A 27,227-nucleotide genomic window follows, 5' to 3' on the forward strand; every position below is an offset into this window, starting at 1 on the left:
AACTTCGAAACTTGAAATTTGGGAAATTGTAGATTGCTCTCTAATTTGATCTACACTGTGTCCGTACCTTGTATTTTTGATGGAATTTTAGTTGTGGACATAACTTTATTGCCAAGGATTTTCCACAGTTTCTCAATCAGGTTTAGTTCAGGACTCCGGGCTGCCATGTCATTATTATCGTGTGTATATGTGTCCCTTCTATTCCTTATGTTGTAGGGATCCAAATGTCTAAAACTACTACAATACCAGTCAATTTTGACCTTGCGGAGACATTTTTTTTGTCCCCATGAGGATAACGGCTCATAAATTACACAGAATAAAGTATTTTGTAACTGTAAAAATGCAGATTGTGTCTCGTGACGATGAAGTAGAGGGGAAATATACAGTTCATTACATCTAAGAGAAGCCCTCGTGAAGATAGCTGTACAAGCGTGTGTGTGTGTGTGTGTGTATAAAAATATGCCCAGCCATAATGAAGCATTACTGGAATATTTTATTGTTTACAAAGGAGACATAAGCCAGTGTCAACCCAATACAGAATGTGTAATAAGACAAAAGACAAACACTCACAGACTTTCTACCTACTGACAAACATTGTTCTGGGTTTCATTTAGTAATATCCACTGATAATTACTTCATTTTCTTGAGAAATATCGTGAGAATATTATAACAAATCGGACCGGTCACGCTCGATTCCAAAAAGCGATATTCCAAACATTTTGAACGCTAAATGCTGAATTAAAAATGAAAATCTACGCACAGAACAATGAAAGTGAATGTCTACATCTGTCAGTTTCGAACACTTTTCTTAACGCCTTAATATCTAAATGTAACTGTGATGAATAAATGCAAGGACATAGTCATTTTCAGCTATGGATACATGTTACAAAATACCTTTGCATAGCCACTGTATATAAAAAAGAAATCAATTATGTTCCCAATAATAGAAGCTACGTCAAGCTAGAAGGTGGACTGGTGGAAATGCCAGTGTCATAGATCTACTGTCAGGGTCACATCGTTTGCTTTTCGTGATTAACACACACACATCGTTCATCACAGACAACAACATGAATGAATAATATTCATTTGTGCAAAAATATTGCAGTCTGCGGTCACAACTTGTAACATAGTAATGATGACAGGGAAAAAAAGGGACGCTACTTCTCAGACCAAGAGAATAACCCCCAACAATGATGTGTTTTCTTACACACACACGCGCACACACATACACAACTCCCATTTATTCATTTGAGCACTGCCTGGTTTAATGCTTTTGTTGACAGTATTTGTGGCATGTTGTTGATTACCACAAATATGAAGGGTCTTGCCACTTGTTTTCAAAAATCACGTTTAGAAACATTTATTTTATTATTAAAATGTGCATTATTAGTTTTATTTTTTTAATTTTTTTTATGAATTTAGGCTTCAAGTTTTGCCATGATGACAGTTATTTGGATACATAGTTGTGTTTTTAGTATGACTTTAGTTTGTCTTAATTGTTTACATTAGTTTAGACTATTATTTTGACTAAAGCTTTATTAATTTGGATATGTGTTTTGGTCATTGTAACTTTTTAAAGACGTCTATACAACTGTAATATAGTTTTATTTTATTTTAGCTTTATTTTAAACTGAATGACTTATAAATATGTTGACACTAAGTACATTTTATTTGATCAATTTTCAGTTCAGTTAACATTTATTTCAAGCAACAAAATGTTGTTTAATGGTTTCAGCTAACTATAATAAACCGGACTGAAAATATGATCAAGATTTCTTTTTTTAAATCATGTTAATCAACATTTTTTTTATTTCTTGTAACTACATAATGCCTGGAAATTATGAAAATTCACAAAAAATTTGACCCTAATCTCTTTTCTTTTTTTTTTTAAGAAAATAAATGACAAGTCCTTTAATATCAACAAAAATAGTCAACAGAATCAAAATTCAACTTGATTTCCTACCTAAACCAGAGTCGTCACATATTATGAGTTTACAGCTTTTTAACAGCTCACAAGCAGCAGAATCATCCGGTCTCTGCCACATTATACACCATCTAAAAGTAATAATTAGCAATTGGTTAATCAAAAAAGAGAATATGATTGCATCGTTTGTTTAAAACTTTTTAATATATATATTAGAGCTGCACAATATATCGTTTCAGCATCGAAATCGCAATGTGTGCATTTGCAATAGTCACATCACTGCATCTGCGATGTGGAGCTGGGATTATTATAGTTGATCAGCAATGAATACAGTGTTTCCATTTAAAATTACATTACATTATTTAATAATAGGGGCAGGACAAATGCATGAGGTGGCGCTTCTCATAATGGCAGATCGAACATTTATCAATGCTGCAATTTTTAAAAATAAATGTGCTGTTAATAAAAGAAGTACATCTTATAACTTTTTGATGCATTTTTCCCTCTTCGTTTACAAATATCATGATATATTGTGGATGGTTTTCTTGTGATTAATCGCTGATATTGTGATTGTCATTATCGTATCGTTTTGTATTACTGTATCTTATTTCTTTTAATTTATATCTTTTTTATAATGCAATATAAATCGCAGCGAAATAAAATATGGCAATGTCAGATTATTCCACTATCGTGCAGCCCTAATATATATATCAAGTCAATAAAGGAAGACTTTGTTAGATGAAATGATTCACAATTATTTCTAATCAATTTAGTTTAACCGGATGCAAATTTTCCTTTTATATTCGTACAGTACAACGAAATAGACGCGAAAACGCCGGCTCCTACATTCAGCATATTTTTAATTCCCATCTGAAAAAAAGTGCTCTTACATGTTTACTTCTGTGTTTATCATGCACACCGCATTCAAATCTCAGGAATATCAGTAGACGGCAACACTACCGACAAGTTCACAGTATTGAAAAGGCCAGTGCCACACATAATCGCCGAAAGTGCAATTGAGATTGGAGCTGACGCAGAGCGTTGGGTTTGCCAGGACAGCTGGGCAGCCTTGTCGAAGAGAAGGGAAGGGCATCTCAAAGTCAAACCGCTGCCTCCGGAGAAGAGGAAAGAGACTTACGTCACACTGAGACAAACGGCAGACCGGGGCGACGCAATAGGCTTCGTGAGAGAAGATTGTTTCTTTGGAGAGGGTTTGTTGGAGGAGTGTTGTGTTAAGAGAGCGTGCGATCCTCAAGCCGAAACGTACTGAGGAGGTGGATCCTTCGGCGGGATAGCGATCGCCTCTTCATAGGGTGGAAGTAGTACCTGAAAAAAAACACACAAGTACAGATTAGTGTTCAGATGATTCCTGTTTACAATGTTTTTACCACTTTTCTGTTTGCTTTATTAATAGGGAGTAAAATAATAGTTTGGGGTGTAATGATTAAGACTAAATATTGTTGTTTTTTTAATGGAAATGGCAACTAGATTGATAAATAGTACAAGAAATTGAACATATTATAAAAAACTACACTAAAAAAGTTTTATTTTTTCCCCAATTTCTGTTTAACAGAGAGAAGATTTCTAAAGATAATAGTTTTAATAACTCCTCTCTAAAAACTGATTTATTTTATTTTTGCCATGATGACAGCACATAATAGGGAGGTCCAGATCTAATTATGTGATTGGAAATCAGGCCTGATCATGCGGTTTAAGACTCGATCGGAATCAGACATTATTATTACCTCTTATTTGTTTTATTTTAGCTAGAATAAAAGCGTTTTTTAATTTTATAAAAAACAATTTAAGGTCAAAATTATTAGCCCCTTGAAGCTAATTTACTTTTCGATAGTCTACAGAACAAACCATCGTTAACCATCGTTACAGTTGAAGAATTATTACTGCATTATTACCAAATCCAGTATTATTTTCTGTTGATTTGTTATATGAAATCAAAATCGCATGCCAAGATTAAAAAAATGTCACTATTGCTTCTATGGCGTTACGCAATTATGTGTTTTATTGATATATGGGACAATATTGCAGTACAATATGCAGTCTTCTTTTACAGGGACGTTCCATGTATATTTCATCAAGACAATGCAGACAATACATTCTGCACACATTACAAATGTCCTGGCTGCAGAGGAAGAGAATACAGGTACTTTACTGGCCTGCCTACAGTCACGACCTGTCCCTAATTAAGAATGTGACAAAATGTGACAACGAAGACAGATTGCCCACCTTAAGACTTGTTTGCAGGAAGAATGGGACAAAATTACACCAGAAACACTTCATTACTTGGTGTCTTCAGTCCCTAAACATCTTTTTAATTGTTGTGAAAAGGAATGGCAACATTACAAAGTGGTAAATGCTTTACTGTTCCTTGTGGGCAGGAACCAAAATTGGAATGTGTGTTTATTTTTAAAATAAACAATAAAATTAATATAAATAATGCCTGTTGTAATAAAAAAAACAAGTCAAAGTAAATTTAGAAATCACTACTTTCTTTTTGTATTTGTGTTTTCTAGACTATGTCCTAATTTTTTGATTTGGGGAATTTCCAAACTGAACACTTATTACTGGTTTTGTAGTACAGGGTCGCATATAATACAAAAGGTCATACAGGAATCATTTTGGCTTTCATATCTTTAAACAATGGCATTTTATCATTGTTAACATTGTAAGCAATTTTATTCGCGATATGAGTGACATACTTGATAACAACAGCTTGCACATTAACAAAACAATAACGTCAATAAATGTCTGACATTCCTAAATCCAGTCCTGAGAAACGCGAGTGTCATGCTGTGGGGTTTATCTGTGCAGTTTTAGATGGATATTGAGACGTGCATCACAGCGGGAGGATGATGACGCTCTCCCCATGCCCTCTGTATCGTTGAGTCAGTGTTTATGGAGGGCATTAGAGAGGGCAATGTGCTGTGTGCCTGCTCTGCCTCTAATCCAGTACTGTCTGCCAGAGGTAATCTTGTCTTACTGCTTCTCTCTGTCTGTCGGTCTGCCTGTCTGTCTGTCTGTCTGTCCTGCTGCTCTGCTGACCCTTACAGCCCTACAGTCACTGACAACTTGCTTATACGATGAGCTACATTTATGCATCTGACAGTCGGGTTTTTTCCCCATAGAGATTTACAGTTAAAGTCCGACTCATTAGCCCTATTGTATTATTAGTATATTGTTCCCCAATTTCTGTTGAACATGAATAACACATTTCTAAAAATAGTAGTTTTAATAACTATTTTCTAATAACCGATTTCTTTTAGCTTTGCCATGATGACAGTAAATAATATTTTACTAGATATTTTTCAAGATACTAATATTCATTCAGCTAAAAGTAACATTTAAAGGCTTAACTAGGTTAATTAGGCAAGTGTACAGTGCATCCGGGAAGTATTTATAGTGCTTCACTTTTTTCCACATTTTTTTGTTACAGCCTTATTACAAAATGGATTAAATTAATTTATTTCCTCAAAATTCTACACACAATACCTCATAATGACATTGTGAAAAATTATTTTTTAAAAGTGTAGCAAGTTTATTAAAAATAAAAAAGCTGAAAAATCACATGTACATCAGTATTCCCAGCCTTTGCCATGAAGCTCTAAATTGAGCTCAGGTACATTCTGTTTCCACTGATCATTCTTGAGATGATTCAGCAGCTTAATTGGAGTTCACCTGTGGTAATTTCTGTTGATTGGACATGATTTAAAGGCAAACACCTGTCTATATAAGGTCCCAGGGTTGACAGTGCATGTCAAAGCACAAACCAAGCATGAAGACAAAGGAATTGTCTGTAGACCTCCTAGAAAGGATTGTCTTGAGGCACAAGGTTGGGGAAGGTTACAGAAAAATATCTGCTGCTCTGAAAGTTCTAATGAGCACAGTGGCCTCCATCATCCATAAGTGGAAGATGTTCAAACCACTAGGACTCTTCCTAGAGCTGGCCGGCCATCTAAGCTGAGTAATTAGGGGAGAAGGGCCTTAGTCAGGGAGGTGATCAATAACCCGATGGTCACTCTGACAAAGCTCCAGCATTCTTCTGTGGAGAGAGGAAAACATCTGTGCAGCAATCCACCAATCAGGCTTGTATGGTAGAGTGGCCAGATGGAATCCACTCATTAGTAAAGAGCTCATGGCAGCCTGCCTGGAATTTAAAACATTTGAAACAAAATTCTCTGGTCTGATGAGACTAAAATTAAACTCTTTGGCGTGAAAACCAGGCACCGCTCATCACCAGGCTAACAGTGTAGCATGGTGGTGGCAGCATCGTGCTGTGGGGATGTTTTTCAGCAGCAGGGACTAGAAGACTAGTCAGGTTAGAGAGAAAGATGAATGCAGCAATGTATAGAGACATCCTGAATGAGTGCCTTCAGAGTGCTCTTGACCTCAGACTGGGGTGACGGTTCATCTTCCTGCAGGACAATGACCCAAAGCACACTGCCAAAATATCAATGAAGTGGCTTCACAACAACTTGGTGAATGTCCTTGAGTGGCCCAGCCAGAGCCCAGACCTAAATCCTATTGAACATCTCTTGAGAGATCTGAAAATGGCTGTACACCGTCACTTCCTATCGAACCTGATAGACCTTGAGAGGTACTGCATAGAGAAATGGGCAAAAATTCCCCAAATACAAGTGTGCCAAGCTTGTGGCATCATGTTCCAAAAGACTTAAGGCTGTAATTGTAAATTTCAGGTTTTTTATTTTTAATAAATTTGCAACAGTTTTAAAAAATATATTTTTTTCAGTGTCATTATGGGGTATTGTGTGTAGAATTTTAAAGAAATAAATGAATTTAATCTATTTGGAATAAGGCTGTAACATAAAAAAATGTGGAAAAAGTGAAGCGCTATGGATACTTTCTGGATGCACTGTATAATGATGGTTTGTTCTGTAGACTATTGAAAAATATTGCTTAAAGAAGCTAATAATATTGGCCTTAATATGCTTTAAAAAATGTAAAGCTGCTTTTATTCTACCTAAAATAAAACAATAAGACTTTCTCCAAAAGAAAAAAAAAATTTATTAAAAATCCCTTCTCTGTTAAACACAATTTGGGAAATATTTGGAAGACAAAAAGATTCACAGGAGGGCTAATAACTGTATATGTTTAGCTGTACATATTTAATCAAGTCTCTTTTTTTCTTCAGTCGGGTGATCAAACTAATTGGATTGCCTGGTTCGTTCAGTTGAATTCCACAGATTTCCTTCCAGCACAATGAGCGGTTGGATGCTTTTTTAAAAAAAAAGAGGCAGAAAGAATCTAAATAAAAGGCCATTGAGGAGCGCAGGGCTTTTTCAACATTGAGCTGCAGGCTGTTACGTAACTGTCCTAACTTGTTTGGTTCATTCGAAATCCATTGCCTTGATGCTTTCCAGCCATCCTGACAAGGTGAGAATGTGATTCCCTTGGGACATTCATGACCAGATTACTAATAAGCTCACCTTTTCATAACACGAACAATGTTTTTGGCTGGTCTATTTCTGTGTAGGGAGGATGACATTTTCTCTGGAGTTACAGATGGCATTAAAATCTAAGGTGAAGCCATTCTTTCTCTGTCTCTCTCGAAAATAAAAACCAAGACTTGAAAAAAAAAAACATTATTTCTGATAAATTCCAAAGCAATATTTCTTCTTTTCTCTTGAAATTATGAAAACCTAATAAACTAAAATATAGGCTAAAATGTAGCTCAGAACTTGTTAGCAATATGCTAAAACAATGCATGCAAAGCGTGTTAAAACAACAGTTTTAAAACACACCAGTAAATATATGGTAAAACATGACAGAACATTTTTAATAAAATACATTTCTGTCACTTTTTACCATTTAATACATCCTTGCTGAATAAAAGTACTGATTTGAACAAGTTTGGAACATCATTCATGTGTATTTATTATAAAACAATTTGTAAATGTGAGTGTACGTGTTATAATATGCTAGACAAATGTTAGCAACATTTTAATCTAGGAATTTACTGTCGCTTTTTACTATTTAATAATGTAATGATGTATTCATTATAAAAAATCATTTGAATATGTGCATTTAAAGAAACAATGTTTTAAAATATGCTAGAAAAACGTTAGGAACAAGCTGAAACATGTTAGCTAAACACATTAGAAACATAAAACATGTTAGCAACATTTTAATTCATGATTAATCATTTTAATTAAAAAAACTATCACTTTTTACCATTTAACACCTTCTTGCTGAATTAAAATATGAATGTATTTAAAACCAAAACCTTTTCTAATTTCAAAGTTTGTAACAGTATGTGTTTATGTGTGTTTATTCCAAAAACATTTGCAAATGTGATTTTAATGAAACGATGTTTTAAAATATGCTAGAAAATGTTAGCAACAAGCTAAAACATGTTAGCAACAAGATAAAACATAGAGAAACATCTTTAAAACATGTTAGCAACTTTTTAAATTTATTATTAATCATTTAATCAATACAAATACTGTCACCTTTTTTATTTAATATAACCTTGATGAATAAAAGTATTAATTTACTCAAAACCAAATCTCTTACTAACCCCAAAGTTTGTACCCTAACCTCAAAGAATCTACCCTAACATGTCAGCAGCAACAAGCCAAAACTTATTGGAAACATCTTTAAAACATGCTCGCCACATTTTAATCTATTTATCATTTTATTTTTTTAAATTACTGTGAATTTTCACAACTTTATATATGCTTGCTGAATAAAAGTATTAATGAAAATGATTCTAAAAACATTCGTAAAAGTGAGTGTAAAAAAACTTTAAACAGACTCCATTAAACAGTAATGGTCAAATAAACCCTTGACTTACTGTAGTGTCATTTGTAGTGACATAAACCAGGACCTCAGTCGTGCTTCTTCCACTGACGTATCTGTAGCAGTTCCACACACAGGCAATAAGGTATGCCTAGAGAGAAAGAACAGCCGTCGATGATGCTAAATAAAACACCACCATAAATCATACACATATGTCTGAGCAATAAAAATGAGCCACAAGTACTGTAGCTCATCTACACGGTTTGATTCACGGATAGCAAATAAATATAACAAGAACATATGAGACAAATATCAAGAAATAAATCTGTTAAAAACAAAAACTCAAAAATTATATTTGCTTTTTGTTCAAACTACTTATTTTAAAATGAGCACAAATGTTGATATTTTTTTGTGATAACGTAATCTTTTTATGTTCAATCCACTTAAATAAAAAAAAATTATGAATTAACTTAATTTCTTTATGCAGTCCCAAAAATATACACACACAAAAAATGACATTTATTCAAACTACTTGAGCTGAATCCTTTAACAATTCTTGAGGTTTTCTGGGACAACTTAATTTTTTTTATGTTCAATCCACTTAAATTTGTTATAGTACTTTAATAAGTTGACTTAATTCCTTTATGTTGTTCCAACACAAATCGATTGTGTGGAACCCAGCATATTTTATAGTGTATATTTAATCCGCTTATATATATACATGCATACATGCATACATGCATACATGCATACATGCATACATGCATACATACATACATACATACATACATACATACACACACACAGTTACACGTCTGATAGTAAATCATACTAAATGTCTACTAGTTTAGGTCCATTAGGATTACCTAAATGATTTACATTTGCTAATTGCCAGAATATTGAGAGAACTTTTTTTTTTTGAGAATTGTTTATTAATTTCTAGACAGTCAAAAGTTTACATACATTTCCTTGGTATTTTCTTTTTATCTTTGCTTTTAAACTGTATAACTTTGGTCAAATGTTTTGGGTATCCTTCCACAAGCTTCTCATGATAGTTGGCAGGAATTTTGGCCCATTCCTCCTGACAGAATTGGTTTAACCGAGTCAGATTTGTAGGCTGTCTTGCTAGCACAAGCTTTTTCAACTCTGCCCACAAATTTTCTATATTTCTACATAATGTACTTTCTTCATGATGCCATGTATGCTGTGAAGTGGACCAGTCCCTCCTATAGCAAAACAGCCCCACAACATGATGCTGCCTCCCCCATACTTCACAGTTGAAATGGTGTTCATAGGCTTGTGAGCTTTCCCCTTTATCCTTCAAATGTAACACTGGTCATTATGGCCAAACAGTTCAATCTTAGTTCCATCAGACCACAGGACATTTCTCCAAAATGTGTCTCCCAGTGTAATTTAGCAAATTGTAATCTGGCTTTTTTTGTTGATTCTGGCTTGTTGATTTTCCCATGTTGTCACACAAGAAAGCAGTGTGTTTGAGGTTTTCCTTAAATACTATTCTACAGTTGTGCCTCCAATTAACTCAAATGTTGTCAATAAGCCAATCAGAAAAGTCCAAAAACCTTGACACCATCATCTGAGCTTTTTCAGAGGCATAATAATCTTATTGTATGTACTTGTCAAGAAAAAGTTTACATACAATCATTTTTATTATTGCAAATTGGCTATAAATATGGACAGACGAAGTCTTACTTTATTATGCTTTGTTATTTGTTGGGTTTGTTAGTCTTAGGTTAGCGTTGGATATTTGTTGGAGAACGTGTGTTTTAATTCTTTATTCGCTTTTGTTTAGTTATAAATAAATTTAGTTTAGACTAATCTGGAATCACGCATCCTCTTTATGCTGTGTTTCCTTGTGGATTAAAAGTTTTGAAAAAAAGGGAGTTGTTACACCAAGGGATACTCCAAAGAGGGTTAGCAAAGAATCAGGGTCTTTACTGATTTTGAGGGCTTTAGTAAATGCATCAAAAATACCTGACCAAAAGGTGGCGTGACCAAATTTTTCTGCAGTTTGATGAAAATCAATTCCATCATGACAAATCACAAAATGGTCAACCAAATATCTGATTTTACCATTTTATATATATATATATATATATATATATATATATATATATATATATATATATATATATATATATATATATATATATATATATATATATATATTTATTATAATTATTATTTATATTATTATTATAATTATTTTGGCATCACTGTCGCAGTGGGTAGCACGATCACCTAACAGCAATAAGGTTGCTGGTTTAAACTCCGGCTGGGGCAGTTGACATCTCTGTGTGGAGTTTACATGTGTTCGCGTGGGTTTCTTCCAGGTTCTCTGGTTTCTACCACAGTCCAAAGACATGCGCTATAGGTAAGTTGAATAAGCTAAATTGGCTGTAGTGTATTAGTGTAAATGCAAGAGTGTATGGGTGTTTCCCAGTGTTGAATTGCAGCTGGAAGGGCATCTGCTGTGTAAACATATGCTGGATAAATTGATGGTTCATCTGTGGCGACCTCTGATTAATAAAGGGACTAAGTCGAAAAGAAAATTAATAAACAAATTAATTATTAATAGTAATAAAAATAATTATTATAATAACTTCTTACATTTTTAAAGCACTTTTCAAGACACTCAAAGCGCTTTACACAATGGGAGGGGATCTCCTCATTGACTCGATGGCAGCCATTTTGCGCCAGACTGAAACCAGCTGACCAGTTTGGCCAGGATGCCGGGGTGAAACCCCTACTCTTTTTCCAAGGACATCATGGGATTTTTTATGACCACAGAGAGTCAGATACCTCGGTTTAACGTCTCATCCGAAACACGGCGCTCACTGAGCAGTATAGAGTCCCCATCACTATACACGAGCATTAGGACCCACACAGAACACAGGTTGGGCGCCCCCTGCTGGCCTCACTAACACCACTTCCGGGAGCAACCTGGCTTTCCCAAGTGGTCTACCATCCAGGTACTGACCGGGCGCAGCCCTGCTTAGCTTCAGTGGGTGACCATGTGAGAGTTGCAGAAAGCTAGCTGCCGGCGAATATTAATATTATTATTATTATTATAATGCAAAGAGGTACACAAATGACATGGAGTCAAATGCAAATAAAAAACAGAAAAAAAGTAAATAACAGAAAAATTAAAACAGTCAGGTAAAGCCAGGTGTGTGTGCTTGTGTGTGTGCGCATGTCAAGGTAACTGGATGGACAGGTTAAACTATATAATCAAAAGAACATTAAAAAAAACATACAACATCATTCAAAAAACGAGGCAGGAATAATATAGATATAAATAGAACACATAATAGATAGCAAGAATTGTATAGTTTTCAACACATTTATCACTAGCTTCAATAATAATGTATATTCTCTCAGTGAATTAAACATGCCATTAAATTCAAGCGTACAGTACAACAGCGCGGAGGCAAACTAAGAGGTTAATTTTAGCACAGTGTTTATCCCAGCCCAGTAATCTGCCTCTCTCTAATGCGTGCAGGCTGTCATAAAGCGATTTGTATCACATCTGAAGTCTACTGGAAAAGTCAGCCTTCTAGAAGGACACAGGGTTTCGTCCGAAGCACTTGAGTGTGAAGTCATCTTACAGGCCACTGTGCATCACATCAAGCTATAGTGAACCCAAATTTATCTTACAGATCATAATAAAAGAAAGTGGGGTCCTGCATGTCCACCAAACACTGTGAAATTTGTAGTTTTACGTATATATCTTAATTGTAGCAAATTAATACCCATTCTTAAATTCCAAAATCCATTTTTGATATATACGGTTTCAGTTGAGTGAATGAAACATCACTATTATAGCAGAAAAACAGCTTGTAAACTGTAAGTATGTCACGTTCTGTAGCATTACATTTCCCTTAGGCAAGTCGTTCGGTGCTGGTTTGCTGGAAAAATAAACTCCATATTTGGACATTTTTAATTAATGTTAGGGGCGACTGCTTGTGTTTAATTAAAACTAACTTATGAAATCTCCTATTTTAGTTCATTCATTCATTTTTCTTCAGCTTAGTCTGATTTATCAGAGGTCACCACACCGGAATGAACCACCAACTATTCCAGCATATGCAATGGATGCCCTTTCAGCTGCAACCAAGTACTGGGAAACACCCATACACTCTCGCATTCACACACCCACTCATACACCACGACCCATTTAGTTCATTCAATTCACTTATAGTGCATGTCTTTGGACTGTAGGGAAACCTGGAGCAGCCAGAGGAAACCCATGCAAACACGGGGAGAACATGCAAATTACACACAGCCAGCTGGCACTTGAACCAGCAACCTTCTTGCTGTAAGCCCTTTAAGTTATATTTCAATAAAAAAAATTAGAGTAAAAACTAAATATTATATGCCACATATCTATACTTAATATGCTTGATCGATTAATACTTTTTATTTATTTGGCACTTATTAGTTGGATATTAATGTAAAGCTGCCATTTGTGCAGTTTAAATGTCTGCATACACTTTATTTTAAAGAGCTGATTTTTATATCTAAAAGAAACAGAATTTTATAGTTAGCTCTTTTTTGTTAATTGTAACCTTTAATGATTTTAAACTCATTTACAATTAGTGGCTCCCTATACACTCAAATAATGATTTTTGCTGTGTGTTTAAACTACCTGTTTAAATTGAGCTGAAACAAAACAATTCTGGAGATTTTTTGAGGAAACATAATTGTTTTATGTTTAATCCATTTCAATTAGTTAATGGACAAATTTAACTTAATGGACTTGTACACCGTAAAAAGTGATTAGTTACTTTAAGCGAGTAAACCTAAGAGGCCTTATAAGCAACAAGTTGACTTTATAAAAGTAAACCCATTGTCACTTGGGACTGTTAAGCTGAATTTTTATAATTATGCTTATTGTACTCACTTTTTAAAGTCAACTAATCTTTTTTTACAGTGTCAGACTATTTCAGCATGTATGTTTTCAAATAATTACTGCAATTATTACAATATTACTTATTTAATGCTTCATTAAGTCTACAAAATTATAGCCTGGATTGAATTTAGAAGACAAACTGGAGTCTGGAAGAGCAGATTTATTTTAGTTACTGTCATTTTGCTAGATACAGAAAAGCTGGAAAAAAAAAACAAATATAATAAATTTGTATTAAAAAGTGTTTTTTTTAAGTGAATATAATTTGCATAATAATATAAAATAAGTCAAGTTAACAGCTCCAAGTTACAAGTTTACTTACATTAGTTTTTGTAAAGTCAACTTGTTGCTTTAAAACAATTGGTTTACTCGCTTTAAGTAACTAATCACTTTTTTACAGTGTACTGTGACAGCATGGATGAATTGTAAGCAACCCTTTATTTTCCCCACAATCGATTTCTGTTGGGACAAAATGAAGGAATTAAGTTAACCTATTAGGATTTACAAATTTAGGTAGATTGAACATAAAACAACTAAGTTGTCCTCTCAAAAAAACTCTCTTTAAAAAAACTCTTTTTAAATAAGTAGCTTGAACAAACAGTGCAGTTCTCAGCATTTGATTTCTTATCCATAAAAAAAAGTAATTATAATTTAGTTTCATTTTAACATGAGACGCAATGTGTTTTAATAAAAATTACGTAACTTGTGTATTCCATTAAACCTCAAGAAAGTACTAATGTTTTGTGTGTTACCTTGAAAGCTAAGATGCATCCAACAAAGAGGAGCACTGCTAGTACTAGGCACATGTTGTTTGTGGACATCAAGTCCTCTTTGTATGGAAAGGTCCCAGGCTGTTAAAACAGAGACACACTAAGTCAATACCAGAATGACATACTAATTCAAAGTTCTTAAGATGCTTACCAACTGCTGAAGATAGTCCTGTATGGTATTGGGGTAAACCACAACACTTATTGCTACCAGTGTGTTAAGAGCAAAGTCGAAGATCTGGTAGCAGAAGAAAGGAATGATCCATGCAGCATGTTGCTGAAAGGTCAGAAAGAAATTATGTTGGATTTTTATTTGCATTCATTACATGAATTAACCTTTAAAAGGACCCTTCAAGGAAAAATGAGAATTCAGTCTAATTTTCTAACCCTCATGTATGTGTTCAATGTAAAAACATGATGGATTGAAACGGCACGTGCTGGTGATTAAATAATGGCAGAACGCTCATTTATGTTTAGGGTCAATTTAAGAAATAAGTTGTCAAACCTTATATGCACCGTAGGTTGCCATTCCACAAATCAAAATCATCAGCAACGAGATTGCAGCAGCAATGCACATGTCTGTGGAGGAAAAAACACATGACATCAGATTTGTGTAAGGGATATTGCGCCTAATAGCTGACATTCACCAATCCTCTTTAACCAAGGATTGAATGGACATATAGATTTTTTAAAAACTTAATAATGAATTCTTACACATTAAATCACTGAATTTAAATTTTATTATTAATATAATTTTGATATACATCATTTGGCATTCAGAACACTGTGCATTTCAGCTCACTGCAAAAAAAAAAAAAAACTCATGTTTTAATTGAATGTCAACTAAAATGCTACAGAATTGAACAGTTTTGTAAAATTCATGTAATGCTAAGTCAGAGGTTTCCTTGTACAGTTTACAGTTTCGGCTCATAAAGAAAGCCCAGATAAACCTAGCTCAGGTTAAACTCTTTTTAATCTTCAATCTATAAAATATATTTGAATAGTATTCAAATGCAAGCTCAATGAAAATCAGTAAATTCGTGTAATTACCAAGTACTAACATTTTAAGATTTAAAATGTGTATGTAGATGACTATGAAAGTGTGGTTAAAATTAAATGTAAAGAATGTTATACTAAAATGTTTAAGCAAATTCATTGAAATATGATCTATGTGGACTGGAATTCATTTTATTAAGCATAATCTGCTACAGTAGTTTGAAGTGGATCATCAATGTAGTTCTAAAACTATGGAGAAACACTCATTCCTGTAGAACAATATTGAAAAAATGTTGTGTACTGTATTATTTGTCTAATTTTAAATGCATTAAAGTAAATTTTGTGTACAGTATGTGTAGCCTACAGTCCATTTAAATCTATGTAAAATGTAAAACTATTCTGAAAACACATTGCAACATCTATGTAAAACTAAAAAAATGTGTTGTGGAAATTTCTATAAAAATGCATTCAAATAGATCTATGTAACCTATTTTTAAGCACTGAAACACTTATCAAAATCCATTAAAATTAAAATAATATTATTTATATAAACTATTATTATAATTATACACATTAAGAATAAATCACTCTCTATTCCCGAATGTGCCTGCTAACTTTATTGAATAATTCATTTAAGAACAAACTCACTAATTCATCAGAAGAGTCAAGAGACTGAAATATAATCCAGTAACACTGCCTGTCTACATTAAACTTTTAGCGGTTCAGCCTAGTGCCCGTAAGACCTCACAGACACTGGTGAACTAGTTACCTGACCTACTATCTGTAGTGCTTTGGTTCAAAACAACTGCCAGACTCTCGTTTTCTCCAAAACACAGGCACATATCTCATATTATTGAGCAATACAAACAAAGCAGCATGCACAGAAGCTTTATGGATAACAATGAAGGCTGTAAGCTGAAAGTGGAGGAAACATAAGAGACTGTTTGAGTATTGTGGAAAGGGCTTATTTTGAATTGCTATTATACTGCTATGGAAAAAAAAAATGATAATAAGAGCAGGTTGAAAATTCTCAATTTCTGCTGGATTAACTATTTATTCATTATTGACCATTTACTGATTTATTTATTTATTTTCTTATTTATTAAGGATTTATTAATATATTTACTTAAGTATTTATTTACTTATATTTATTTATTTACTTATTTAATTATTTATGTACTTTTAATTTAGTAATGTATTGTTATTTATTTATTTACTTATTTATATAATTATGCATTATTCACTAATAATATTTTTGATTATTTTTTTACCCATTTGTTGTTTTCTTATTTGTTATTTACTTTTAGTTATTATTTACTTATTAATTTACTTATTTATTAAATTATAACTTTTTTTACTTATTTATTGTTTACTTATTTGCTATTTATTTATTTATTATTATTTACTATTTATTTACTTACATTTATTATTTACCCATTTCATTATTTAACTTTTCATTTTTATTTACTTATTTGTTTACTTTTAATTAGTTATGTACTTATTTACTTAATTATTTATTTACTTATTTGAAATGTATGCATGTACTGTTATTTACTTATTAATTTACTGATATTTAATTGTTTAAGTATTTATTTATTTACTTATTTGCAATTTACGTATGTACTGTTATTTACCTAATTATCATTTACTTTAATTATTTACTTTTTATTAAATTATTTAAGATTTACTTATTTAATTACATATTATACATTTATAATAAATTTAATTATTTATTTACTTATCTTTACCTACTTGTTATTTATTTATTTATTTATTAATTATGTACTTACATTTAATTATTGACTTAGTGAGTTATTGTTAATTCACTCACATTTATTTATTTAGTTATTATTTTTTAACTTATTTATTAAATTATGTATTATTTACTTATGAATTTAGTTATGTATTATTCACTTATATTTAGTTATTTATTCATGGTTTACTTATTTATTATTATTTACTTATTTAATAATTTACTTATTTATGTAATTATTTAAATATTTTTTTACCTATTTATCATTAACTTATATTTAATTATTTATTTATGTACATATTTATAATGTATGGATTTAATACAAATATGATAAATGGTAATAATTGTTTAATATTATTAAGGTTATTTACAGGTTTTTTTTTTCTTTTCTTTTTTTTTAAGAAACTTCACAATTGCCATGTTGTTATCGGAGTATAACATATCTCTGAATGCCATGATTGGCCAATGACAATTAAGTATTCCAGAAAGCCATGTAACAACAAATCTTACCATGTTATAATTTGTTGTGACTGAAAATCAGGGATATTTCACCCAATTTTCTGAACTCTTATAAAGTGCAAACACTTAATGCATCGAATATAAACAGATCTAAAAAACAAAATAGCACTTTTAAACTATACACAAAAACTAAATGCAAAGCAAATGTCATGAGTACAATATGTGTACATCCACATTTTACATAAGCATAAATCATAAATCCAGCTAAAGCGAGTACTTTCAAGCATTTTCCATAGATGTACATTTCATTACAGTTCATGCATAGTTAATATTCCAGAGCTTTCCTACTCCCTGACACTAATAAAAGGGAAACTGTAATACATTCATTTGAGCTTCTCATGCTCTCTGTATTAAAAGTATATCGAGAGCGCTGGTGCTGATCTTTGAAATATATCTCTCCACTTAATCCACTCCATATGTTAAAGTACACCACCACACTGTACAGCCTGTCCACTTCAGCACCCATTATAAAACCGGCGTCGTATAACAGAGCCCAGATGCTGGAAGCCCACACCAATTACAAGGAATCAGAGTTTAAATCCTGCTGATGGGAGTCGCTTTTAATCAAAGTCACCAGAGCCAGAATCTATAGGCACACAGACAGCAATGCTGAGACCACTGGGAAATATGATAGCGTGTTCATGCGGAATTTAAAAGCTGATGATGATCTGTTTGCTCGTGCTGGAATTTAAAGGGACATATCACCCAAAAATGTACAATTCGGCCATCATTTACTCACTCGCATTTACTTGTTTCAAACCTATTTGACTTTATTTCTTCTGTTGTACACAAAAGGAGATATTTTGAAGAATGCCAGCCAGAAACCTGTAACCATTGACTTCAATAGTTTTTCCTATGGGCATCAATGGATAAAGGTTTTCAGCATTCTTAAAAACATCTTCTTTAGTGTTCAACAGAAGAAAGAAACTCATTAAGGTTTGGAACCACTTGAGGGTGAGTAAATATTGAGTAAAATTTCATTTTTGGGTGAGCTATGTCTTTAAAGTGTGCTTGAACCAAAAGCTGCAACAATTTTTTTTCCTGTATTGTGATGCAAATCGAATAGAGAAATTTAATTTTGACTGAGAAAACAGTGGGCGTGGCTTGTTTTTTCTACTGGGAGCTGATTGGATGCAGAAAAGTAGTCATTTCATTAAGAAAGATTGGGAAAAGAGCTTCAGGAGAGTTATTATATCCTAACAGACACCACATCCCCATCATTTCTGTTTCTTGTCAATGTGATGTCAAAACTGACAGTCGGAGGGGTGTGGATAAGCCCAATACGCTTAGACTGACGTAATCTGAGAATTTAACCGAAAACAAACAGGAAGTGGATTTTTAGAGTAAAGTCTAGAAAGGATACACGGCTGGCCAGTGTGGTGAGAAATCGAGACCCCCTATATTTAGCAGTCAGTTAAATAGACTTTGCCATTAATTTAGCTGCTCAAGCGTAAAACGAGACAAAAAACCTTTTACTCGCACACGCGCCTGTCAGAATTGGCAGGCTAGTTCAGAAACTCCATTGAAAATACTGGGGTAAAATAAATGTTCATATTTTAAAGACATGGCGGGGGGAACATAATTTAATGCAGTGCTTGTTATAGGCTGTCTGGACTCTATAGCTGGGTGGTTTTCGGTTTTAAAGAAAACAGACCTTAAACGCGCCGATTTTGCAATGGCATACAGTTCCCTGAAGCGCTTAACCCAGGTTACTGACAAATTAAAAGTCCTTTAGCATATTTCCGCATATACCCTATTGTAGCCAGGAAGCTAATGGTAGGGGTATGTTTACGCTAGCATGATTATGATTAGGCTAACTTAACAGTTTAAAAGATAAATGCTCATTTTCTTAACCTATGCATGCGTTTAATTATACACAAGTATAAGGAATGGTCAATATAACATTTACACATGCCAATTTAATGGTGAAATCAAATGGTCCCGCTTTTTACATTATTTAATTATGAAGGTGATTTCATATACTGTACTTTATAATTAGGCACTACAAACTATACCTATTAGAACTCCAATAAAACAATAATATCACTCTGGGTCCTATAGGCGGACTCAATTATCAGGGGGACTTAATTTCTCATGACACCGGAAGTGCGATATGCACATCAATATAGCAGCATTTTTTCTGACGCTGTGTAACAATAATTAATATTTTTACAGTACTGTGACGATTGGGTTTAGGGTTGGGGTAGGGGTAGACATTTAAAATACAATTTATTGGGTAATTTAATAAATGATATAAATAATACTCGGCACATCTACTGTTTTTACGTTACTGTGACGGTTGGGTTTAGGGTTATGGTAGGGGTAGATATTAAAAAATACAATTTATTGGGTAATTTAATAGATAACATAATTAATACTTTGTACAATTATTGTTTTTACGTTACTGTGACAGTAAGGTATAGGGTTGGTGTGGTGGTAGACATTAAAAACATACAATTAATAGGAAATTTAATAAATAATATAAATCACTTTCGTTAACTTCCAGCCGCAACCATATCTGTTCTAACAACAACCCATTTAAGATCATTTAAGACCCATTTTAAATCAAGATTACAAGGGCAAAAAAAATGTTCCCGTACAAAAATAAACATGCACAGATGAATCGTTCCCCACAAAACTAGCAATATGAGCTAACAAAACGAAAACAGTTGGTTTTGATTTCACCTGTACTTTACTAACTGTTGTAAATGGAGGATTAAATGACTCAGACATACTTGCATCATCCATGACGTCCAAATCTGTGCCAAGTTCGGAGCTGGTGAGGTGGTAGTGGTACTGGACCGGGTCATTAAGAGCCGATAACAGGATTAACAAAACCACTGCATTGATGAGCTGTAAATAACAAAGATTATTCAGTTGAGTTTTTCCTGATATCGGTACCGATTTTAACAAATCACCATTGGCCGTTATTGTTGCTTGATTACTGGTATACAATTAGGCCAGTCACAATAATCGATACATCAACTCATGGCACAACACATGGACATGACCTCAATCATTTTTGGTGATGCAATCTATATCGCCCATGCATAAAAACCAATTCTAGCAACATTTAGTTGATTGTGCAACATCTCTAGCTCTATCGGAGGTGTCAGTATGGCTAAAAACACTATAGTATTTACTATAAATTACTATAGTATATTTTCATGTGAGTGTCTGACAAATACAAATAAATCTTGTTGCAGATGTCACAGCCTCTGTTACTTTTTACCTTACACTTTTTTGTTAACATTTATTTGTTTAGGATATGCGTTTTCACTTTCTAATTCCAATAATTGTTAAATAGTAAAATGACAAAAATTAAATGAAATATTCTTAAAAATAAAATATTGTGTGTTCTTTCAAGCAGTGTACTTCCATTATATGTCACATGTAGACATCACCTATATGCCATAAAACTTCAGGTTAAATATGTTTATGTATAATAATTTATATTTGATTGTAACTTTAACTTAACTTGATTGTAATGCATTAATGTGCACCTTTGTAAAGCTGCTTTGAAACAGTAATTAGTGTAAAAAGCCCTATACACTTGAATAATAAACTTGAAAAATAAACTTGAATTGAATTGATATTATATTGGCATTCTGGCATTATATAATGAGTGGCATAAAATGGTCTTAAAATGACAATAATATTGTTTATTGCAATATATTTCAGAGCAATATATCATACAACAAAATATAAATATTGTGACAGGCCTATATACAATGCTTGCTAGTTTTTGCTACAATCAATTATTTTCACTCAGGGGAATTTCATAGACACAATGTAAAATCAGTTTCTGACAAACTATTTTGTAAAGATTCTTTTTTTTGCCAATTATTTAATTATTTTATCCCTATAAAAAACTCAACAGACAACTCATTGCTTTCCCTCAATTTCTGAAAAAAAAAAAAAACATTGCTGTTGGCTTTTTTCATGCTTTTGCCAGTGTGTCAATTGGTTTTACAATGTCAAATATGCTCATGAAAATAAAATGTCAAAATATGAGGGAAATAATGCGGTCATGATTTCTGTTCAAATAATACAACATACTTGACTATATATCATAACTCTGACGATATTTCAATATATAAATTTATGTATTATAAATGTTATTACATTTTAACTGATTAAAAAAAACTGACAAATAAGTAAAAACAAATTGTTATATGTCATTTCATAACATGTCATCAAACGATACAGATTTTATATAAGCAAGATGTTTTATCAGTAGCTATATCAATTATTATTTGCACCGGATTACATTTTAAAGTGTGTCTTTTGTAAATGATTGTAAAAACACAGCATAATTTTCTTATATATTTATAAAAACATTATTAAATAAATAATAACACAATTAAACAGGATGCAATCTAATGTATAGGGCAAAAAACAAATATGTATTACCCTTTTTATATTTTTTTTATATTTGACTCATACACACACATCGTTAAGTCCCATCTGCCATATTACACTCTAGCTCCCACCATCAGACATTTATATTAAAAATTAAATTAATCTGTGACACACATTGCCTTTATCCTCACTCCTCGTCTATGAAAATGTTTTGTCTGTCGAGGCATTTTCCTTTCTGTGTCAATAAACAACACCGTTGCTTTTAGGTTAATGAATTCTGCCGTTCCTTGTGCTCCGGAAGAAACCGGAGGTGACTAGAATATTCCAGGCATTCGTACAGTTTGATAAGACAAAACGTCCTTTAGAAACACTTTCAGACATAAGATGAAGGATTATTCTTTCTATTTATACCATGTAAAATGAGCTCAGGTTTCTAAAACAAAGCCTCAATTTTTAGATTACGACTATAAATACATATGACAAAATAAGAGCAAACATGATTTGTTAAGTAATACTTCAGAGGTTACATGCAGTTCTTATATTTGGCATCAAATGGTATAAGAGAGTATTATTAGGCAACGTATACGAGTGTAGAATGTATTAAGGAAGTCAAAAAATACTGTATAGATTGAGCACACGCAAGATTTTTAGACAACCATTTTTTATAATTTATGATGACACATTACAAACACGTTTATTTTCAGTTTTGGTTTTTCATATAGCGTTTTATTAGCGCATTTTATTGAAAACAATAAAAAAATACACTTTTATTTGTTTTTATTGTCACACTTTATCAATTGGTTAACAAATTAACAAATTATTTTTTTCCTATTGTATTGAGGCAGTTTTATTTATATCTATATTTGGAATTTCTAATAACTGATTTATTGTATCTTTGCCATGATGACAATAAATAATATTTGACTAGATATTTTTTAAGACACTTCTATACAGCTTAAAGTGATATTTAAAGGCTTAACTAGGTTAATTCGGTTAACAAGGCAGGTTTGGGTAATTAGGCAAGTCATTGTATAACGATGGTTTGTTCTGTAGACTATCAAAAAAAATTATAGCTTAAAGGGGCTAATAATTTTGACCATAAAATGGTGTTTAAAAAAATAAAAAACTGCTTTTATTCTAGCCGAAATAAAACAAATAAGACTTGATCATTAAACAGATATTATCTAACAAACATTATCAGACATACTGTGAAAATTTTCTTGCTCTGTTAAACATTATTTGTGAAATAATAGAAAAAGAGAAAAAAATTCTAATAATAATTCTGACTTCAACTGTGTGTGTATATATATATATATATATATATATATATATATATATATATATATATATATATATATATATATATATATATGTGTGTGTGTGTGTGTGTGTGTGTGTGTGTGTGTGTGTGTATGTGTATATATATATACACACATACACATGACATCACTGCAGAGATGTTATTGGTTAAATGTCGGCAAAGTAGAACATGAAAGCAGCTTAAAGCGGAAAGTTCGAGTAAGTCTGTGGTCTGGACGTATTATAAAGTCAATGACGACAACATTGCCATAGCACACTGTGAGATATGTAATCTTGGGATCGCAAGAGGTGGAAAGGAAAAGGCTTCATTTGACAAAACAAACATTTGTTGAATGTTAAAATATGGTATGTTATATAAAACACAAGAAATATCCTGGATCTCTTTCTTCCCTCTTCTTTATTCTTTGTTTATGTACTATAGAAGTATGGGATCAGGTTTTGGTATCAGCAGATACTCAAAAGTCAAATGACTCCGACTGGAGGGCATAAAAACCTGATCGGGACATCCCTAATTTTAACTTATAAAAATGTGACTGGGGCTGGCATTTAGCTTGTCGTTCTCAAAAAATCTAACATAAACAAGCATAAAGTGCTACAATTTAATGATAGAAAGCATCTTTGATCACTGTCAGCTTCTCTATTAAATGATGTCACTTTTGAGTCATTGCCTTAAATGTGTATTGCACACATTTTATGTTAGATTTGAGGCAAATGTGACACTGACAGAAACATGGGGACAAATGTAAATGTATTTGTGTTATATATTTGTAGTATTTAATTGTTGAATTTGTTGATAATTTTGTGTTTTTAATTAATTGATGTGAATGATATCAACTCAAATGTGATATTTCTGAAGTATTTTTTTTCTAAATAACAGTTTTTAGCATAACAAAACTACTGAACAATGGCAGGGTTTGTATATTTTTAAAGTGTTTTTAATCAAGAACAAAAATCTGAAAAGCAGATAAATGACATTCCTGTACAGAAAAACTCACAGAAATTTGCACATTTAAAACTAACATTTTAGAAGACATACTAAAATACTAATATATAAACTACTAATTACATACTATTTTAATGTATTTGTTTGCAATTAAACGTATGCGAAAAGGAACTTAAATAATAAACAAATAATTATTACCTATGAACCCTATTAAAACCTGTTTCGTGTTGTTTAATAAAAGAGTTGCCTGGACTCACCATATACCAGATGCCCAGGATAATGGTGCCCGTCCGTACATGACAACACAGGCAGCAGCTGGTCGTGTACCATCTGTCCCACGGCGAAATCATCTTTCCTTCCAAAAACGCAGCACGACTAGTACATGTATGCCTTTTCAGCTCGATGCAGTATTGTTATCTTAAATATATTTAGATGGCTTTTTGGGAGCTACGGCTCATTCGGTTGCCGTTGAGTCCTGAGTTGTTTCCGTTTCCCGTCTCCGACTCCGTCCCGTTCGCTCGCTCGAATTAATCCAGCTCATCTCTGCACCACGTGACCGGAGGGGGATTTAGAGTGACGTCAGGATGCAAGTCGCTCTTCCAGAACAGACGAGCTCTCATAAAACATTTAAGATACAGTCCTTTGAACACATCTTATACTATTGTCATCCTGCGTGGGGCAAGTTGTTGCAGTGGAACATTTTAAGGGTAAAAATAAAAGTACGTTAAAAAAATTATAACAAAAATAATCGTTATTAAAAAAACTGTACTAACACTGAGTATTTTTTATCATTAATAATAAATTATATCAACCTTTTAATATTTAAACTATATAAATGAACATTTTAAAGACAAAATAAGTACAGAAAAAAACAATAACAAAAATAATCATTATTATATAATAACACTATTAACACGCGACCTGACAAAAGTCAGGTCCCGGAGTTCATCAAGATTCTTTAAATTCATCTTCAATGCCTCCTCCTTCATCTTTCCCCAGACATGCTCAATAATGTTAATGTCTGGTGACTGGGCTGGCCAATCCTGGAGCACCTTGACCTTTTTTGCTTTTAGGAATTTTGATGTGGAGGCTGCAGTATGAGAAGAAGCGCTATCCTGCTGAAGAATTTGCCCTCTGCTGTGGTTTGAAATGTAATGGGCAGCACAATTGTCTTGTTACCTCAGGCTGTTGATGTTGCCATCCACTCTGCAGATCTCGCACACCCCAAACTGAATGTAACCCAAACCATGACTTTTCCTTCACCAAACTTGACTGATTTCTATGAGAATCTTGGGTTCATGCCGATTCCAATAGGTCTTCTGCAGTATTTGTGATGATTGGGATGCAGTTCAACAGATGATTCATCAGAAAAATCCACCTTTTCCAAATGATAATTTTTAGCTCTACACACCAACACAATGTCTTTTGTGGAAAACGAACAAGATGTGCTTTAACTGTCTTCTTTAATTTAATTTGAAAAAAAAAAAATCTTTTATTTCCCCAAAATTCTACACACAATAGCCCATAATGACATTGTGAAAAAAGATTTTTGAAATTGTTGCAAATTTATTAAAAATAAAAAATAAAACTGAAAAATCACATGTACATCAGTATTAACAGCCTTTGCCGTGAAGCTCTAAATTGAGCTCAGGTACATTCTGTTTCCACTGATCGCCTGTGGTAAATTCTGTTGATTAGACATGATTTAAAGGCATATAAACACCTGTCTATTTAAGGTCCCAAGGTTGACAGTGCATGTCAAAGCACAAACCAAGCATGAAGACAAAGGAATTGTCTGTAGACCTCCGAGACAGGATTGTCTTAAGGCACAAGGCTGGGGAAGGTTACAGAAAAATATCTGCTGCTCTGAAAGTTTCAATAAGCACAGTGGCCTCAATCATCTGTAAGTGGAAGATGTTTGAACTACCAGGACTCTTACTAGAGCTGGCAGGCTATCTAAGCTGAGTGATTGGGGGAGAACGGCCTTAGTCAGGGAGGTGATCAATAACCCGATGGTCACTCTGTCTGAGCTCCAGCGTTCTTCTGTGGAGAGAGGACAACCTTACAGAAGGACAACCATCTGTGCAGCAATGCACCTATCAGGCATAGTATGGAAGAGTGGTCAGACAGAAGCCAATCCCCACCTGGAATTTGCCAAAAGGTATCTGAAGGACTTTCAGACCATAAGAAACAAAATTCTCTGGTCTGATGAGACTAAAATTAAACTCTTTGGAGTGAAAGCCAGGTGTTATGTTTGGAGAAAACCAGGCACAGCTCATCATCAGGCTAATACCATCCCTACAGTGTAGCATGGTGGTGGCAGCATCAAGCTGTGGGGATGTTTATAGCAGCAGGAACTGGAAGACTAGTCAGGATAGAGAGAAAGATGAATGCAGCAATGTACAGAGACATCCTGAATGAAAACCTGCTTTAGACTGCTCTAGACCTCAGACTGGGGTGACGGTTCATCTTCCAGCAGGACAATGAGCCAAAGCACACTGCCAAAATATCAATGGAGTGGCTTCACGACAACTCGGTGAATGTCCTTAAGTGGCCCAGTCAGAGCCCAGACCTAAATCCTATTGAAGATCTCTGTAAAGATCTGAAAATGGCTGTACACCGTCGCTTTCCATCCAACCTGATAGAGCTTGAGAGATACTGCAAAGAGGAATGGGCAAAAATTCCTAAAGACAGGTATGCCAAGCTGTAATTGCTGCATAAGATGCATTAAACAAGTATTGAGCAAAGGCTGTGAATAATACTTCTGTACATGTGATTTTTCAGGATTTTTTTTTGTAATGAATTTGCAACATTTTCCAGAAATCTTTATTCACATTGTCATTATGGGGTATTGTGTGTAGAATTTTAGGAAATAAATTAATTTAATCCATTTTAAAAATAAAGCTGTAACAAAACAAAAAAAAAATGTGGAAAAAGTGAAG

At 33.1% G+C, this 27,227-nt stretch overlaps 1 protein-coding gene across 2 annotated transcripts; it reads right to left on the reverse strand.

The window, feature by feature from the left end:
* Positions 1–473: 473 nt before the first annotated feature.
* On the reverse strand, positions 474–24,827 carry laptm4b (lysosomal protein transmembrane 4 beta). 2 transcript variants are annotated; one of them, NM_200098.3, is made up of 7 exons: positions 24,543–24,827; positions 20,396–20,513; positions 14,898–14,971; positions 14,547–14,669; positions 14,378–14,476; positions 8,754–8,849; positions 474–3,250 (listed from the first exon to the last, which is right to left on the reverse strand). In NM_200098.3, exons 1-7 carry the CDS (start codon positions 24,633–24,635, stop codon positions 3,176–3,178), a joined length of 678 nt encoding a protein of 225 aa, NP_956392.1. In that variant the 5' UTR covers positions 24,636–24,827; the 3' UTR covers positions 474–3,175. The 2 variants fall into 2 exon arrangements, 1 of the variants encoding a protein (NP_956392.1); XR_015515770.1 differs by having other exon boundaries at positions 1,773–3,690; positions 6,921–8,849; positions 24,543–24,789.
* Between the last annotated feature and the right edge of the window lie 2,400 nt (positions 24,828–27,227).

The sequence above is a fragment of the Danio rerio genome, chromosome 19 (genome assembly GCF_052040795.2).
Source record: "Danio rerio strain M-AB ecotype USA chromosome 19, GRCz13ab, whole genome shotgun sequence".
Classification (NCBI taxonomy): Eukaryota; Metazoa; Chordata; class Actinopteri; order Cypriniformes; family Danionidae; genus Danio; species Danio rerio.

Coding starts and splice junctions, on each gene's coding strand:
- laptm4b (NM_200098.3), bottom strand. CDS start 24,635: ATGATTTCGCCGTGGGACAGATGGTACACGACCAGCTGCTGCCTGTGT. Junction 20,514..24,542: donor TCCTGGGCATCTGGTATATG/GTGAGTCCAGGC, acceptor TGTTATTTACAG/CTCATCAATGCAGTGGTTTT. Junction 8,850..14,377: donor GATGCATCTTAGCTTTCAAG/GTAACACACAAA, acceptor CTTTCTCTCTAG/GCATACCTTATTGCCTGTGT.